Source organism: Lathamus discolor, chromosome 14, assembly GCF_037157495.1.
Source record: "Lathamus discolor isolate bLatDis1 chromosome 14, bLatDis1.hap1, whole genome shotgun sequence".
Taxonomy (NCBI): domain Eukaryota; kingdom Metazoa; phylum Chordata; class Aves; order Psittaciformes; family Psittacidae; genus Lathamus; species Lathamus discolor.
The window spans coordinates 4,762,258-4,781,843 of NC_088897.1; the positions used below are offsets into that span (position 1 = coordinate 4,762,258).

The following is a 19,586-nucleotide window of genomic DNA, read 5'->3' on the forward strand; positions in this document are numbered from 1 at the left end:
AAGACACCCAGCAGATACGTTCAGTTCCACCATACATTTCACTCTCCCTGTTCTTATTCCCAGATTCGGTGTCAGACACCAACTCTGATGTTTGACAAAAAAGGGATACGGCAGATTGCCCACCAGCCGCATCATGTGCTGCCAAGTGAGAAATACAAGCTTGGAAACAGTCTCGAGATTCCAGCCAGGACAGCAAGGCTCGAAGCATCACACAAGTGACATAACTAAGCATGGTGGGGAGAGGCTGGAGGGGACGTGGGGAGTTACGCATTAAATAACTGCAGTGCAGGCAAAGGAGCTGTTTTCAGTACCGAGCAAGACAACTTCTTCATTTCGGATTACCAAAAGGTAACTGCGTGTCCTATTTCACCCTTTCAACTAAGTCTAACTGCAGAATCCCTTTCACTACTTGAGTCTGGATTTTCCAACATACTTTTATTTCCCTATGTACGTTCTGTACCTAATTCTTCTTTACCAGCTACTGCGCAGCCAGGCAACACTCAGATTCCGGCAGAACAGGGATTACCCTGGGTCTAGTTCACAACTTCGGACTCCTACAAGATTTCAAAATTACATCCTAGAAAAGACAAGAATCATCTTGTTAATTTGTTCGGTAGCTAGCACAGCAACAGTGTGAACGCCACATGTAGACAAATACTTAATTTGTCTTCAGACAGTTTTGAGAAGACAGACATTTTATCAGCATATCTGTTAACACTTTCCTTCAGAAAATATGTTTCGCCTGCCAGCAAACAAACAACAAAATAATGTGTCAGATCTGTAAAATGAGGGAGAGAAATAACCAGGATTAGATTCAGAGAGCTGTAATAAAATAACAATAAGCAAATGCTGGAACACGAGCTAATGTTTCAGCCCTGCGCTCACAATCTCGCTCTTACTTTCGCTGCTTTGTAATACCTATGTACACAGTCACACTACATGAAGGTTCTCTCTGGTTCTGCTGTTTAACAATAACCAACAAAATGTGATGGTTATGATCCCAGCCTGCAGTGAGATAGCTGGTGGAAAACAAGGCATCCCACCCAGGCTGTGCTCCAGCTGGATGCTCCAAAAAGGCAAGTTAGCTACCCGCTGGGAAAGGAAACGGGAGCACAAAGCAGGGATAGCACAACGCGTTCAAACTCTTCTCAAGTCAAGGAGCACCACTACAATTGACTTACCCACTAGTTCAAATTATAGAAATTACAGGACAAAAAACACGAATCACAAAATTCAGTCATCTTTCTGCTTCACTTTACCTAGCAAGTGCTGGGTAGGGTCTCTTATATCAAATTCAGGAGCACAGGAGAAGAAACTTGAACTAGCGAACACTATGTAGGAACAGTTTTGAGTGAGGCTTCCAAGATCCTGAAAACATTTTTAGTAAGTTCCATAAATTGTAGTTCTAATTAAGGACTAAATCTGGAGACTAAACACCTCTTTAGTTGAGCAGAGAAGCTTAAATCTTTTTGTATTAATGCTGAGCTATATCATCTGATATTTTTGCTCTGACCAACCTATAAAACCTGTCAGCTTCACTCAGTTTACACAGGGCTCTAATTATGTTTAACTAGAATCTGAACGATCTAATTACTTAACATCTTACAGCACAAACTACTGAGGACATCTGGTTGAGCAACTGGCAAAGGAGCCAGAGAAATAAAATGACTGTTCTGTCCTCAGCTCAGGAACCCTGCAAACAGCCCTCCCACCAGCCAGGCTCAGTTTTCCATCACATCTGAGATTTCTGCCTACTGAAAGCAGCCCTGCAAGAACAAATCATCCACAGTTTCAAAGAGTAGTCAGGTGAAGGAAAACCTCTGTGCGTGCCACAAGTAGGATGATGGGACTTTGAAGAAGTTTTTCATTTGGCTTTGTTCTTCATCGGATGAAACCCCAGATCGTTCTCTTGCAGTTCTGGGGCTCCTTCTCCCACCGTTCTTCAGAAACTGAGGCACAGAAGATTGCCATGAGCGCTTAAAGACTAAATCTGATGTCGGCTCAGCTATATCGGTACCAGCAGGAAGCTCCCACAACTGCAAGCCTTGACAGACCTTCAAGTTTTTAACCACTGCAGTAAAGGAGCACATTTTAGCAAAACCATGGAAAACTACGGGGACACCATAAAGCCATTCACGCTGGGAGCACTATGGTTTAAACTGGAAATAAGCAGCAATAGGAGCTGAAGGATCTTTCTCGCTCCCCTCTTTTGGAGCACTTTACTTAAGTGGTTTCCATAATGTAAGTCTTGGTCAGAGTCTTTCCCTTGGCCTGGCCATCTGCCAGGGTGATATCGTGCTACATACCTGAGGCTTGTTCAAAGAAAAGGGTGCCCAAAACACAGGAAACTGCTATCGTGACCCATACTGTGCAGACATGCTCCCACTTTGATCTCTTTTCCTTGAAACCACAGTGCACTCAACCTGACAGATTAACCCAACGTGGTCAAAGAAGAAATAAAACCTAAAAGTTCTGGTGAAAAACCCAGTTAAAGCTGCCGTTTTCTGTCTTTACTTTCCCTTAACGAACAGATGGAAACCAGCAATAACCATCTGTGTAAAGCAGCAATAACTGTAAAGCACAGTAATTCCACAAAAATACACTAACAAGGTCAGTTAAAGTGTTTCTCTAATTGTCTCTTGCCCATGACCTTTTTCAAAGATTTCAGATGAAAACCAAAACTAAAACAACTTGTGAAAGGTCCTTTGGCACCTTCAATGGTAGCACAGTTTGATTCTGTATCCTGGGGAAATTCCAGTTGGGGAACGGGGTTCTCCATCCCAGATTTTCCCCCCTTCCCACACTGACGTGCTCCTCACTCTTCCTGACCTGCCAGGTAGAACATCCAGCTTCCCTGTTCCACGACAAAACTGATTATTCCTGAATGAGCAGAAAAACTAAACCGTTCCTGCACACGCGATGCACCAAACGCTTCGGAATCCTTCAAGATCAAAGCTCCTCTATTAATAAACTTGTATTTTTATATTCCTATCAGCTGAAAAATCCAATTAAAACATCACAGTGACCTTTTACCAGAGAGATAACTACTGCCACGGTGAGGATAAAGTATCAGAAGGGACCCTAAGCAGGGTTTCAGCAAAAATGGGATAGATACTGAAAGACACTATTACAGTTGTTTCACTTCAGTCACTGGGGTGGTAAAGGATGGCCTAATTCCACAGGAAGATCTGAGAGGCTTTTATTAGGTCTCCAAACTAGTAACTGACAGTTAAACAAACAATGTGTCAGGCTTTAAGTCAGCATTTAGAAAGTAAATTTATAATGAAGAGATGACAATCAAGAGGATGCTGCCAACCAACAACCTATCTAAAAAAGAAAGCTAGCTAAAGAATGAACATTTCTTACCACTGAAATTAGCTTCACAATTGGCTGGCAAAATGATTATAGCAAATAAATAGGGCGTATAAACACTAAGATATATAGCTGCGTTTTGCCGTGACATATCTAGAAGCGAACAAGTTAAAGAGCAATGAATGCCCCAAACAATAGGTGTGTTTTTTCAAAGCAGGCATGCCTCCCAGTGTACCAGCTTCCATTTGATCTATCTGTACGAAACCAAAGTTCACCTAGAAAATGAAAAATTACACACCTATCCAGCATTTCCTGGCGTCAGGAGCTTCCACGATTGCTCATGTGCTCCAGAAGGAAGCCCCTAATACAGAGTGCCTGCCTACCATCCCCTTGCACCAGTGAGGTTCCTAAAGGGTATCAGAAGCTCCAGACACATGAGACTGGAGACATAACAACCTCTGGCATAGCAAGCAGCCACCGAGCACAGAAAGCACCTTTTACAACACTGGGAGAGACAGCACTGAATGACCAAGCAGAGCATGCTGCAGTCCCAAACGAACTTTTCGCCCTTCCATTAAAGTTCATTTTCAGAAAGACGGCACGTACAACAGCTCTGGGGCACAGTAACCACTTTCTAAGATTCTGAAAACAATCTCAACTACTAAGTTCTTCTTCTAATCCTAGTTAAAGTAGGTTTTCACAGTTCCAATTTTAGACTTCAAGTCCTATTTACAGGACAGAAAATCCCAGATAGTGACATTAATCAAGTTTTACTTAGCTTGGCACATGAAAGATCTAACTATTCTCAGGATATGCCAGGACATCTCAGATGCTAACAGATTTTAATTTATTATCTCAAGCAAGCTGGTCTCAGCACAGTGTGTGCGCTGCTTTAATCACTTGTGCTCTATGTAACATATCACCCCAACAAAAAAAAGCACACAGTTCTAGTTTCACGAGCTGGTGGCATGGAGCACGGCAAAGGACTCAGAAATGAGTATCAAGAGTTGCAGAGAAGAAAGCAGCTTTACAACACAACTTTCCAGTCACGAGACTGACCAAAGCTCTGCCTATACATACATTAAAAGCCTGAAACCAGCTCCTCCTCACTAGCATGGGAACAGCAAGCAATATTTTATACATAAAACTAAGAGCATGGCTTTGTAAGACCATTTAATTTGATTCAAATCCTGATCTAAACCAGGGAAATACTCCACAGAGCTGCAGGGGTTAAGGACCATCAGTAACACGGAGGGCACCCACAGTCTGGCAGGATGAAGACTCACACCAGAAAAGCCTTCTTAGGAAAGTATGCAAAATAACTTCTCCTAGACAGATTCCTCCCTCCTTACTGTCTGCTTCACCACGCACCTAACGCTTCTTGCATCCTGTGAAGCAAGAGCACAGCAGCCCCCTGAGTTCACCCCTACAAAGCAGCAAGTATCAGCTCACTTTTGGAAGGAATGAAAGAAAAAAGATATTCAGAGTTCAAGCAAGAATTGAGTATAAAGTGTATCTGCTTGAGAAAACGGGCCGGGTGTTGTGAAGAGCAGCAAAGAGAGGAGCTGAAGACACAGTAATAGCAAACTGCCCTTTCCAAAGAACTTCAGTAGCAAGACTCCATGCCAGTGAGAACATGCAGAACCTATAAGCAAAAGAAAACTAGAGCTCCTGAAAGAGACAGGACAGAGCTTGAAGGAGGAAAGGGAGGAGTAACTGGTGTAAGTACAGCTTTATTTCTTTCTTGTTTTTTAGCTGTATGAAACACTTCTTGCACTCGCACAAAAGAAACTCAGGTTACAGTTGTATGAGCAGCTCCTCACAGAGGCCTTTCCACAGAAAATCAATTGCAAGACTACTGGCTCCTTGTCTTTAAATGTTTAATATTATCCCATCTCCACAATTAGTATCAGAAAAGCAACTAGGCTCATACCAGACATACCAAACCAAAGCTGAGTGCTATCAATATTAACATACACACACCAAAGTTGCAACAGAAGTATCTGCAGATTGCTGACAAAATTAACATCATCATATTTCAGCTTAGACAAAGCGCACATTTTATTTACGCCTGAAAATGAAGCAAACATCTTTAAGTGATAACATGATACAAATTTACTTTGACATGCACATGCAATAAAATGTGTAAACAGCCAATAAAAAAAATGAAAAATAAGTACAGGCAAAACATGAGTATAAATTTTATTGAGCAATTCTGACAACATTTGTATTTCACATCAATGAAACAAGAATTAAGTTGATTAGAAACATGAGATAAAAGGAAGAGACTGAGAAGCCACTGAACTAGTATGGAGAGATTCCTCCCTGCTCACAAGTTGGGGCTGGGTTAGAAAAGGCAGCACCTTCCCACCCCAGCTCAGTCAGAAGACAACAACTACGCATGTGTTAAAAAGGAAGCACATGTGACAATGCTCACTGGGTCAGACCCTTTGTGCTGTGCTAAACAGGGATAAAGCTCATTCACCTTTGCAAAGTTCACTGAGCTGAGCACACAAGACCTGCTCACAGCAGCGGAGCACAGCACCTCTCCAGCCTCATTACTATTCAGGAAGCGAATGCATGTGAAATGAACAGGAGATCAATATTTCTGATGACACAAGTAGACATCTAAAGCATAACCTCCAACCCCGCTGACAGCCTTAGCAGCCTATCGATACTTAGACTACAAAACCCGAACAAGTTGGGTAAAAGATAAAGCTGCTGTAAGAAAAGTTCCAAAGTACCCCATGATATGTCCTTGGTGAATGAAGAACTTTGGCCTTCAGATACAAGTCTACCACCTTACACAGAAACTGTGCTGCACATACCCCTCTCTTTTGCCATTTGAGGCACTCACATGCTGCCATTCACAGCCCCTACAACCACCGGAGGGTGGCTTGGACAGAAGCCGTGGTAGCAACTGCAGATTCTCCTTCTCCTGGCAAGGGCTGGCCTGTCTCTGACACAAGGAGCAGTTTCAAACCCACACTGCAGCCAGCTGAGGACTGCAGTTTTAAACCATGCAACCACAAACTGTTGAATATTCAATTCAACATGCATAGCACCGGGTGCCTATAATGTGAATTTTAAGCAGCCTTTAATACACAGAGAAATCTGAAGCGAAACTTGATAAATTGCATATCCTGCCTTCCAACAGTATACCAAAGAAACATGGAGGGACGATTTAAAGTGAGAGTATGTGTACGTATGAGTAACACCAGGTTTTAAGTTCATAACCTTTTGCAGGAAACATTTTGTTCAGTGATTTGGTACCAACCATCAACAGTATTCTTTCAGGACACCCAGCTACTCAGTTCTTTTTTCACATTAATTTCTATAGACATTGCTTCCAGCAACAAGCCTGAAAAGTACCTACAAATCACCAGCAGTATATGCTCTGCTTAATCCACTTTAAAAGGAAGCTAACAAAGGTGCAGAAAATGGAACAACTAAATCTTACTTATCCGGAACAAAGGAGTAGCAAAGAGGAATAGTAAATGCTAACTCACAATGTTGTATCTCAAAGTGGTCTCAAAGAAGGGTCAGAACCATTACCAATGTTTTCCAGATGGAGAAGTAAACCAACAGAGGCAGAGCGTCATGCTCAAATGCTGGAGCAGATCCACAGCAGAGCCCAGAACAGGCACACATCCCCTGCTAACAGCAAGAATGAAACTCCCCACCTACTCCAGTCACAACTACTACTGACTATCGCTCAAACTTAATCTGAACCAAATAAAGCTTTGTACGTTAGTACAAGTCCCCCTAAGCATTATCTCCCGAAGTAGGTATTCAGTGAATAGATTTTTGATGGACTGATGCATACCAGCTGAAGCTTACCATTTGGGTAAGAGAAATATAATGGTTTTCCTGACAAGACTAGATCAGGAACACATGCAACCTCAAATACCTAGCAGAGATGCCAGAGAGAGAAGAAGGAGTAAGACTTAACCCATCCAACCTCCACTGCATTTCATCACCTGCAGCACTACCTTTTAGCTTTGCAGTTTTGGTTTCTGTAGGAATAAGACAACACTTCCATGCAGACCATATAACCTTTTTCCATCTAAGACAGAGCTACTCTGAGTCTTCATTATTTAAAATGTAAGTCAAAAGCTATTATATTGCCTTTTTTTTTAACAAAAAGAAGGCATCTTCCACTCATAATAACTTAAAATACCATCCAAGTGGTTAAAAAACTACCAGGAACATAAACCCTGTTTGTTACAGAGCAACATTCAATATCTGTCAGTGTACTCTGAAGTTATACCATCACCCTGGCATCTCTTGTACAAATCTTCTCAGGATGTTTCCCCAAGAACAGCTTGGTAGTAAACCCCAGGCCTTCCTTTTACACAGTCAGTGAATGCATTTGCTGGGAGAGCCTCCATCCTGCCCAGCTGCACTGGCAAATATTTATGTAAATTCTATAATAAGGTCTGCTCTTTTCCCAACTGCACTGCAAGAAGAGTTTCATCTCCAAGTCCTAGACTTAAGTTCACTGCTTAACTCCTTCCCTTCTTCACCACTTCCCTCCAGCCCACCCAGTTCTTTAAACTCTGTCATTTCCCCCGCTCCGCTTCCTTTTATTTTTACTTCCTTGCAATGTTACTGTCCTCAGCTTGTCAAATGCGAACCACACACAGAAGCCAACATTTCTCAGCAAGGAAAGACCTCTACAACGTAAGCATCAGAAGTGACTCAGGCTCCTTGTACGCACACACACCCAAACCCACAGAAGCAATCCCACACAACATGGTAACGCAGGAGCTCAGGACCACCTATCTCCATAGCCCAGGGGATACTATAAAATGGTAGCAGGAATTAGACCACAGGTTGGTCTCACCTGCATACTCTTGTGCAATGTACGCTGGGCTCACCTGACCACTAGCCAAGCACAAGGTGACTGGATTCAGCAAAATAAAGGGTCTGGCTCCACTGTGAAATCAGTCCAGCTGTTTAGCAATACTTCAGCCTAAATTCTCCTGTCACTCACAGAAACCTTACACTGGCACTGCCAGATGCTGTTATGTCCAAGCCTGCTCACCTACTAATGTATGCTTCCACACAAAAGATTTTCAGTACAGGATCTGCTCAGCTTCAACGTATGAACTCCTGTGAAAAAGCCCCAGAAATGGTCATGGCCTTCATCCTCATGTGCCTTAAAAAGCTCACAGCCAGAAACACAAAGATACAGGGGAATCTAAAGCATCTAAATACAGCCGCTTAAATATTTCTGTGCATCTGCTTTTGAGCTTTTCGAAGGGTATTTTTTAACCACCCAATGAAACAACACAACGCCAGCCCTCACAGAAACTTCCTTATTACCCCAACTGTCGACAAAGGCATTAAATTATTGCAAGGCAAGGAAACAAGGGAACTGCCAGCGAAGCAAAAAGCCTTTAGACAACATTAGTATGAAAGGCTCCAACTTCTAACCTACATCTGCTTTAACACATCTGCACAGAGCCATCAGGCCATCTCCTGGCTTTAGCACCTTCACACCAAGAAATAAATTTACTCATGCTAAATACTTAACTCTGCCAAGTCACAGAAGTGACCAAGTAACAGCATAGCAAGAACTGCTGCATATGCCAGAGTCAAAACAGGAGCATGATCAAGGAACTGTGGTGGATCTAGTACAAATTCTTTATGCCTGCTGCTTTTCCAGAAATTCAAGTACTGTTCGACAACAGGGACAACCACTGTTATAACCAGGAACCTACACCAACATCTCCAGACTTGTGTTTAATACTGTGTAAAAACTTCATGCTGTTAACATCCAGCTATCTGTTTGGATGTTTTTCACACCCCAAGCAACATGTAAAACACTATTTTCTTCATTATAACTAACAGTAAAAGCAGAAATTACAAACTTACTTGTCTTGTCAAACCAAGCTGAGAACATGTATTTCACAAAATGAGTAAGATTTATCTTACCTGCTCATGAGGTCTAAGTTTCTCTCATCTTTCCCTATTAGTTCTACATCTCACCTACCATCCCATTTGTGAGCACTCTTGGACAAATCTCTTTGCCCTAGACTCCTTGTCCTCTGCCAACTATCCCATTCCAGCTTTCTCTCTCGCAGCTTCACATCTTCCTCATGCAACACTGCCACTGTATTCTCAATAAGGAAAACATGGTATTTTCAACATGAAGTATATGGGAAACAACCAAGCACTAAGATAATGCAAAGAACAAAATGTAGAGAACATGTGCAAGAGAAACCTGAATATACAAGATGGGAACTTACTACTCTGCTTACATAAAAAAAGACCACAAATCAATGAGCGCTGTCTGCTTGGTGTCTCAACAAATACTAAACATCCATACACCTATCTGTTCTCTAACCAACAAATAAAACTGCCTTTATTTTCAGTCTCAATGTGATCAAAATGAAACTCTGGATTATGCATTTTTCTACATTCACTTTTTGCATTACAAATCAGCTTGCAAATAAAGAATAATTGTTCACTAGTATTTCAGACTGCAAGTAATTTTTCTGTAGCAAATGTTTCACCCATTACTTATTTGGTATTGTTATAGACAGCCAAATAGTGCAATCTTCTTTTAGAAAGATCCCAACCATGACCACATTCCAAAATCCTCACTACTACATTTCTCAATACATTATCCAATTAACCACAAAGTTGGCAAACGAGCAGAGTGACTGAAACACACACTAACTCTGCCATGTTTCAGATGGGCATTATTTCATCTGAAGAACAGGGGAGGGCTAGAAAAGCTTTCAGAAATGTCTTTCCAAGGAACTGAACTCAAGGAATCCTAAGAGAGACAAATTTTCAAGCCAGAAATACATCAAGGGCCTTTCTTCCAGTATGCCATTGCGTGTTGGACATTCAGGGCCACCACCCTGGCCAACACAAAAAGCCAAAGCCTTCCTGCTGCAGGGAAGCAATGACAGCTATCAAAGTATATGAGCAGCAGTGTCATGGCTTTTACATCTCTCCCAGTTCCCCGTATTGCATCTTCCTGCAGAACTACCAAGCTGCTTCCACTACACATCACTGACCAGCTAGAAGAGAGCAGAAACATGTTTACAGTACTGAGAGACTCATGATGAACATTAAACTACCATTACAAATAGCAAAGCACTATTTTCAGGATAGAAACTAGAAGTTCTACAGTGAGAGCTGCACAGATAAACAAAACTACACACTAAGATGCACTTGCTAATTCCCCTTCTGGTGAAGCATGTTAACTTCTTCACTTAAAGCAGACCAGCTTGTGCTGTGGTGCAATCAGATCCAACTAAAAGACGCCAACAACTCCACCTGTTTCTAATTCAATAACAGAAGCAATTCAGCATTTAAAAGCTCCTCATTACCACTTTTTCCAGAATCTGTTACAGATTTTATAATGGTTTACCTTAAACAATTAGTCACGGCACGCATAGAACTAATACTCCATCCCTACTTTAATCATACATGATGCAATACCAGGATGAGATGTTAAAAGCCAGAAGCCTGTGAGCAAGATCTACCTTTAGATTTTCATTCCCCACACTGATGTTAACAAATTATGCTGTCCTTCTCAACAGCAGTAAGAACCTGTACTCTTTACCAGTATGTGTGCCTGTCCTCAGAAGCTAGGATGACATTTTGAAACGTGTTATATTGTTCCAATACCTCAAGCAATAGTTTAAGTTTTCAAATTATATTAACTTCTTCCATTCATCCTCCAGATTCAACTTAGATCTGAGACTCAAGCTAGACTTACTCATACAACACCGCTGGTCAAAAAGATACTGCAGGACTAACTGGCTTCTCTGACAGAGATATATATGAGCAGATACTCAGGAATATAAAGCGAGAACTTAAGGAAGACTGCATGTCTTGGGAACATGATGCTTATTTTCCTGCTCTCCAGCTGAAGGCTGTTTTTACGGTGAAGGCGACAGTGACACCAAGAACTACAAACTTGAAACGGGACCACACAACAGCAGGTTAACTTCATGCTGCTGTACATCAACCCAATTCAGATCACACAATTGCTTCCGAACAGGAGATGCAGTTTTAACTCCAAGGCAACAACATTCCTCTGGTGATTTAACCTGCATTTACTGCCACAATATCCACTGTTTGCAAGGACCTGGCTCCTCTACGTACTGCAACTCCATCACCATTAGTTATCAAATACAGGTCCACCTTCAACCACACAGCAAACTGATGCAGAAACACCACACTAATTCCACAGTTTCTTTATGAAATATAACCAGCCTTTCCTAGAGAAAAGGGTTAAGTGTTCAGCTGCATGACTTTCAGGTATGTCTCAAGTGAGGAGCCACGTCTGATACTTGTAGGAAACTGCCGGTTTTGCATCTCGTATTCCATTTGTGAACAGAGCTTTTTGTTCTTCAATCCAAGTTCTGAATTATTTAACCCTGCCTCCAACTCTTGAAATCTCCCTTCCTATAAACAGGAGGTTATTTAGTGAAAGGAAATAAAGAATTTAAAAAGTCAGACCCTAAAGTGTTCCGGGCTCTGTTCTTAATGAATATTGATACAATCTGGAGAAATCTGCTTAATATTACGAGGCAGGTCGAAGCTCATCAACAGTTAAACGCCACCTTCTAACAGAAAGCAGAAGAGGAAGTTGTGAGCAGACAGGGCGCATGTCACTCCGCTGCCGGCGACACGGGACTGCACAGTCCCAGCCCTTTACAACTTTTCTCACGCAGAAAAACAACAGCTTCAAAGTCATCTAGACCCGGAGCTACAAGAGCCGGAGCTGACAGGGCACAGGTGGAACTGTGTTAAGCACAGATCCTTCAGGGTTTTGCCCTGGAACAAGATAATGAAGTGCAGGGCAAAGCATTTTTATTTTCTCCAATTCCACACTCCAAATACGTTGGTACAAATGAATGATGGGGGAGGGAGGCAGGGAGGCACGGACAGCTCTGTAAGACTGAACTTCATACTCAGTAACGATAGCTTTTATAGCATATTGCTTCATCTGCAAGTGGGAGTAAATATTACACTACCTCTTCATGCAGATGGGCGGACAGGAGAGAAAAAAAGCTAATTTGAAACAAATAACTATTCTGCACATGGATGAAGGGAGCCTCCACCCCCCTGGTCACTCCAGGACTCACCACAGACAGACTGCGTGCAGAGTTGGTAAACTTTGCACCGCACAAGGGCTGCCCGGTGAACCTGCCAAAGGTGAACAGCCTCAATCCGCAACACGGAGAGAGAACCACAAGTCCTCAAAAGCAGGTAATGAATACTGTTCAAAGAACCCAAAGTTACCAGAGTGCTTCAAAGAAGAACCTACAAGCTGTTCAAGTCACACTGTCACACCAAGTCTGCGAAACGAGATTAAGGTTTGCACAGTGGTACTCCACAACAGGTTTTACCGTATGCACAGAAATTAAATTATGCTCAAAGTGAGCTATTTTTTACTAAAACCAGAACAATCTATCAAAACGCCATTCGGCTGCGTTCATTACATTTTAGAATTTAATTTACATGATAGATACTTTTGGGTAATATGTTTTAATCAATAAGCATTTCTGAAGGCTTTACTTCTATAGGAAATATTTAGACTTCTCCCCCGTTAAATGTAACACCACGGCAGCGATGTTGGGAGTGTTTATTTTCCTACGCTAAGCAAGTACAACCACACGGACACAGAGGCAAAAGCAAAAGTCCGCAATTAAAGACGTCAGACCTTGTTTAACTACATCTTAATTTAATCCATTTTATTTTATACAATCCTACATCTGGATCTCATTTTCTGTATTCCTGTAGGTATTCTGGGTCACTATTAAGAACCCTTTCAAGTTAGCAAAGTTCAGCCAAGTCTACCTTAATCCAAAGCTTTTAAAAGAAACAATAAAACACGGAAAGGGGGGCGAAGGAGGGAGAAGAAAGAAAAGCCTAAACAAAACGCTACTTCACCCCACCTCCTAATGCACCTGAAAGTCAGAAGGGACCAGCCTCCCTCTACAAATCCTACGCAGCACTTCCCGTTTTGGGGTTGCTGGGGTGGTTTAGCATCGCTCCCGCTAGCTCGCCCTCCGCAAGCCCCGCCAAGGGGAGGGCAGGGCAGTGTGTCCCGCCGGGCCCCGCTCCCCGGCCCCATACCCGCCCGCTGCCCCTCACCTCAGGCGGGGCCGCGGCTCTGCCCGGCATCAGCGCACCTGCCCCCGGCTGCCGCAGGGCTCCGGCCGGGCACCGCCGAGCCGCCTCGGAGGGGGCCAGGGTGGGCAGCCGCCGGCTTTCGAGCCAATTTATTTAAACGGGAGGCACCGGAGGGGTTGGAGAGGCAGGGCAGCGCCTTCCTGCGCCAATCAACTGGGAGAAACGTGCATGTTGCAATCCCGTTCAGCGGCGGGAGCAGCACCAATTCATCGTTTGACAACACCGCTACCACCACCCCCCAACACGCACACACAGCCCGCCCTGTCCTTATCTAGACCCCAGCAGTTAACACGAAGCGCTGGGTCCGCAGCGTCCCCCGGGCACGCACCCGCGGGGTGCGGGGAGGCCGGTTTGCGAGGACTTTCCCCGGGAGGAAACAGGACTTGTGCGCTGCTACGAGCAGCACAGGGCAGCATCAGGACCGTACCCATCTGTCAGAGCCCGGGCAGGAGGAGAGGCCGGAGAGCCCGTGAATTATGTAAGCGTGCCCTCCCGCCGCCGCCGCGGGGAGATGCCCGGCCGTGCCGTGCTCCGCCGGGCCGGATGCCCCGGCGCTCTGCCGGCCGCTCCCCGGCCCCCCGCGGCGGCGGCTCCGGGGGCCACCCGGACGGCTCTGCCGCTACCCTCCCGCACACCCCCCGCCCTCCTCAGGCCAGGCGCTCTCCCCCTTCCCGCCCCGCAGGACCCCTCCGCGGCTCCGTGTCTCGCCCCCCGCCGGTGTCTCGCCCCCCACACACACACCTCGCCCCGGCGCGGTGCCAGCGGGCGGCCGGAGCCCCCTGCCCGCGGGCGGCGGAGGGCCGGCACCCCGCGGCGAGGCGGCGGCCGGGCAGCGGCGGGGGAGCGCCCGCCTGGCCGGCACCACAGCGCCCCCAGCCCCCGCCGCGCCGCGCCTGCACGCCGAGCCCGGCCGGCTGCCTGCGCCCCCACACAAAGTCCCGGCACTCGGTAAACTTTCCCCGGCTCCCGGCGAGAAAAGGCGGCGGAGAAGCGGCGGCGCGGAGGGGCAGGCGGGTGGGGAGGGAAGCGGGCAGGAGAGGGAGAAGAGGAGCGGCCGCCGGCAGCAACAGCACCGCCGCCCGCCGCCCCGGCCGCTCCGCACGGCCCCGGCCGCCCGGGGGGAACGGGAAGCGGGGAAGAGAGCAGCCCGGGACGGAGCGGGCGAAGCGGCGGCGGCCCCGGCAGCGCCGGCTCCGGCGCCATCTTGGGCTGATCGATGAATTGAACAAAGAGGATCAATTTCCGATGGGGCCGGTGATCAATGGCGAGGGGGGAGGGCGGAGGGAGCGGAGCGCCGCGGCCGGGCGGAGCGGGGGGTTCCCTTTAGGCGGCGCGGGCCGGCAGCGGGAGGAGGAGGGGGAGGCCGGGCCCGAGGGAAGGCGGAGAAGGGAAGGAGCGAGGGGAGGGGGGGGTCCGGCGGCGCGGCCCGGCCGGTGCGGCGAGCGGGAGAGCCTGACCTGCAGCTGCTGTAAATCAAAGCGCTTCCAATATTGAAACATCGATCCCACATTGGCCGCCATCTTGAGACATATTGAGACAGAGTGAGCGGCTGATCGAGAGAGAGGGGCTGGAGTTGGGAGCCGGGAGGGAGGGGGAGGAGGGAGGGAGAGAGGGAGGGAGCCAGCCGGGCGGGGGGAGGAGGGGCGGGGGGGCAAGGGGGAGGGAGGCGGGCGGGGAGCGCCCAAATCCCGGCCTGGAGCCCGCGCCCGCCCGGAACACGGACTCAGCCCGTGAGCTCGCGGGGGGGTCGGGGGGGGGCCGCGGCCGCGCGCGCACAGCGCGGGCGCTCCCCTTCTTTGCCCCCCCCCAGCCGCGTGTGGCCGTACCGGGGGGGGGGGGGGGGTCATTGCCCGCGGTGCGGAGCCCCCCCCCCACCTCCGCCCCCGGTGCCGCCTGTGCGGGGCTGGCCGCGGAGCGGAGCATCGCCGCCGCAAATGGTTCCCTGAACTGGGGGGGGGGGGGGTCTGGGGGAGCCGCGGTCTGAAAGGAGGTGAGCGGCAGAGTTGAGGGACACGGCAGCGACCAAAGTGCGTTCGGGGCAGCCGCGTTCTCCGCGACCCCGCCGGTAACGGCGTTTGGGCACTGAGTGACGGGCCGGGGCCGCCGGGGGAGACCCGCAGGGAGGTCGGAGAAGCAAACCGCGGCTATGGATAGCCATAGAAACGGAGATTAAAGGATGAAATAACTTGTGTTGTTCGAAACAATAACGGTGCTATAAATACGGACGTTTTCCTTGCTCCCTTCCTGAAGAGCACAGCACATTTAGCCAGGCTCATCTCTTAACAAACCACACCAGCGCACTCCACCACCTCACCCCAGCAAATAATTCCTTATTTTCCCTGGGAAACGGGCAGACCCACGGTTTGTACCCGTCCCCCCTGAAATCAATGAGCTGTGCGCGATTTTCCCAAATACAGCAACTTTCCCTGTTTTCATCTCTAAAAGGAAAATCTGTCTTCCTCTGGGTAAGGGTAAATGAGCGATTGTACGGGTTTTTTTCTTCCTTAAATTATATTTGATGAAGTGAATTTAGTGCTCGCTCAAGTCAGTGGGTTGACTCCTTAGAAATGGCTGTGTCTATCTCTAGAGAAGTTACAGCACAGCGATTGCCACAGATTATTTCCCAATCCACCGCCGTCCTCGTTTGGAGGAGCACCATCATTTCAACCTCCATTTCCACTTTTTGCTGAGGCTGCTGCTTACAAAGATACTAATTGCGATGGCAGGTTTTATGTTAATGGGTTTCATGTAATGATCAGCCTGACAACTATAACCCTTCAAATTGTTAGTTGCCTGTACTGGGAATAAAACTAATGGCATTCGGTGATGGGAATGTCGGGCCTCCACCTGGGCGCTCAAGGAGGTTGGAATCAGTGGGGCTGGACCACGGATGCCTTTTGAAAAGGAAACCTCTTGTCCTCCAGAAGTGCAACGCATGGAGGGAGAGCAGCTCTTTGCTGGGATGGTGGCTGTGTGTCCACACTGGGGTGACATGGGGAGGTGTGGGGTGCCCGGCTGGGGTCTCCTGGCTTAACGAGAGGGTATTGGGTGCTGCTGAGTGACAGCCATCCGCAGGGATGGAGCTGCGTGAGCCTCCAAATTCTGACTAACAACGTAACCGGTTTGGTAGCTCTAAAATAGGATTTTAATCCTGGGAAGCATCGTTTCACATTCCAGTGATCTAATCAAAATCCTTTCCTCTAATCTCTCCATGGTCCCCCCTTTCTAGATGAAAGAGGCTGGAGTTCCTGTCTTCACCCTTTCTCCGCTGCCTCCCTGCTCTACCAGTCTGTTCTGTGTCCAGGCAACTGCAAAAAGACATTTCAAAGACTCCTGCCGTGCCATGTAGATGTTTTCTCTTGTTAGTTTGGACTGCAGGTGTGTAAGCCTCAAGGATGAAGTATCACGGTGCTGTTTTAGGTTCGGGGCATACAGTCGTAGTACAATAAATCACATAGTAATGCTCCGCTTTGAACGCGCACGCACAAAAAGGCAAAGGGGGAAAAAAAGCATCTGACCTGAATCATTTTCTGGAAACACATCTGGTTAAAATCCAAAGTTTTAAATTGAGTAATATTTTAAAATACATTTGGTAGGTATTAAATTACAGTGTTATATCTGGTAATATTTATGATACTAATGTGTTAAGCGGAGGTTTATATCTGTCAAGAAATAAGAATGATTGTCAGATGAGGTAACAAATGTAGCCTGATATAAATAATATTTTATGATATTTTTAACATTATTGTAGTTTGGGTTTTTTGCAGGAGTTACATCTTCTCACATTATTGCCAGTTTGAAATGAAAGCTCTGTGGCTAGATACCAAAGCTTTTAGCTATATAATTTAGATAAGTATAAACAGTACAGCTGATTTTAGGAAGTGCTGAGAAGCCCTAACTCTGCTGGAAGACAGACGCTGAGCACCTATAATTCCTATTGTCTTCTGTGCAGGATCGAGTCCCTTATTTGCCATTTTGTGTGGCAGCAAGCCCAAGGAAATCTTGTTTGACAGCTCTGTTTTCTCAAAGTGCTGTATTTCTTCAGGCTGGATTCTGCAAAGATCCTGCAGGGTACAGAGCTCCTTGGAGCAAGCGATAATTTGCTTTGTGCTCCTGCTGGAACCTACCTGGGAAAGACAGAAGAAGGATCTTGGAAAATGTGTGCACCCTGGCAAGAAGATGGTTAGAAGAACGTTTTCCTTGAATTATTATGTTTTGAGAAATCAGCCTCATCTGTTCATTTGAGAAAGGTTTTCGTAAGGTTAGATTTGATCTGTGTAAATGCTAACTTCTTTCAACATGCACTAATAGAGTACTGAAAAAGTAAGTACAGTGGGTTTGAAGTTTAAATCTCAGATGACGGCAGTAACTAAAAGTGCTTCAGGAATGCTTGCTACAGCCAAAATATTTGTAAGTCTGTTGTACAGATTTCTGTTTCATTTTCACCCAGGTATAGTCATACAGGCACTATTTTAGGAATTAGGTAAATACCTGATTAAAATTTGTTTCCTATTAATGTCACTGTGTCATAAAATCTCACTGATACAGATATTTAATTATGCACATTGGGCCATCAGTGGCAATTGCTGTTGTTGTGCTTCACATGTCATTGTCCAAAATGGACCTTTATTCCAAGGGTCCCAAACTTGTCAGAAGCAATTCATTGTCACAGCTGCTCCTCTGGGCAGCAGTCTGCATTCATTAAGATATTTTGGACCATAAGTCCAATTTTAATTTCCAGACTTAAGCTTCTATTTGCCTTAGGAATTCTAGCTCATTTCCTTGGCCAGGACACTGAAAGATGAGCTGCTGCTTCTCCCAGCAATGCTGTAACTTTGAGGTTCTTCTCCACAAATTCTTGGGTTTTCTTCTCCTTCACTTAATGTGACTCCCAAATTTCTGTCAGTTCCCACAGAAAAGTTCTTCTGGAGCCTTATCTGTACCCGTCTCTGCTCCTTGTCCAGCCCGTTCGCTCCTCACTTTCATGGCTCTCATCTTCACATTTCCTTCACTTGCTTCTTGTCCCCAGCTGCCTGGCTCCACATGCCTGTGCCCACTGAAAGGAATGTCTTCTTCTGAAATCCCAGCCTTTCCACTGTGAAGGTGTCATTCTGCTCACTATTAAACCAGATTTGAGAGCAAAGCAAGCTCCATCTCTCGTTATTACACCATGCCATTGCATAGAGAACTCCACAGGGATAGCAGAGAATAGAGACAGCCAGACAGATAATTTATGTTGCTGGGAGATTTAGTCCAAATCAACATCAAAACCCATATATGTCTTCCAAACCACAGATACTTTTTTCCCCAGTTATAGCCATTGACTAGAATTCTGTTTGATTTATAGCTGTTGTAGAGCCGGAGGTTTTGCAGCATATAAATTGCAAGGGGATGGCAAGACATGGACACAATGGTATGTATGAGTTTGGGAAGCCCCCTGAGCAGAAAATGTTTGGAAGAGTACCAGGGAGAAGTGTTCCATGTGCCTGCCCACTCTTCCCTGGGTGTCCATTTGCGGTCACTGGCAGAGACAGGGGACTCAGCCTGATGGACCAACATGGGTATTCCCACATTCCCTGGTTATTTGGGAAAGTTTTAGTGCAAATCATGTAGATGGTGGCATACATGATGTAAGCGTGAAATCCTGTGACTACTGCAAAGCCACAGATACACACTGGTAGGTGGAAGAGAAGAAAGCGATTCTCATAGAGGGCAAGGAAAACAGCCACAATTAAAAGCAAAGTAAATTTGGGTGGTGTGGTTCCCTGCTGTTTAACTCTGAAGACATTTGTAAGTACCCAGCATAACCCACAACAGATCTTTGAGGATTTGTGGATTAACCCATACCAACAAAAACATGTGATGATATTGTAGTGGTATTCTCTTACCATGTACAGGAGGAGTTATTGAAGACCCTAAAAGAATGAATATATCACTGTGCCCAATGGACTGAGTCATTCTTCCCACACTGTGTATGTTTGCAGCATTTCTGTCAAAGAGCTGCTTTTCTTAAAGTAAATTTTATCCAGATGCATGGCAATGTTTTGGCCAACATAAGTAATATCAGTACCCATAGGCAATCAAGAGAATTAGAGAAGAAAAGGACC

The 19,586-nt window shown here is 46.0% G+C and overlaps 1 protein-coding gene and 1 long non-coding RNA gene across 12 annotated transcripts in view; one reads left to right on the plus strand and one right to left on the minus strand.

The window, feature by feature from the left end:
* Positions 1 to 15,094, minus strand: part of CUX1 (cut like homeobox 1) — a 269,998-nt gene extending 254,904 nt beyond the window's left edge. For 8 of the 11 annotated variants that reach the window (XM_065694955.1, XM_065694950.1, XM_065694951.1 and 5 more), the window contains exon 1: positions 14,937 to 15,094. In XM_065694955.1, the coding sequence (XP_065551027.1) occupies positions 14,937 to 14,999 (63 nt within the window). In that variant the 5' untranslated portion in view covers positions 15,000 to 15,094. Of the gene's footprint in view, positions 1 to 13,440; positions 13,556 to 14,936 lie in introns of those variants that run through there. The other 3 variants (XM_065694954.1, XM_065694953.1, XM_065694952.1) reach the window with 3 other exon arrangements.
* Positions 13,736 to 17,956, plus strand: LOC136022066 (uncharacterized). Its single transcript, XR_010615998.1, has 3 exons — positions 13,736 to 13,957; positions 16,709 to 16,857; positions 17,432 to 17,956. It is a non-coding gene; the product is annotated as an uncharacterized LOC136022066 (long non-coding RNA).
* The last annotated feature ends 1,630 nt before the right edge of the window (positions 17,957 to 19,586 follow it).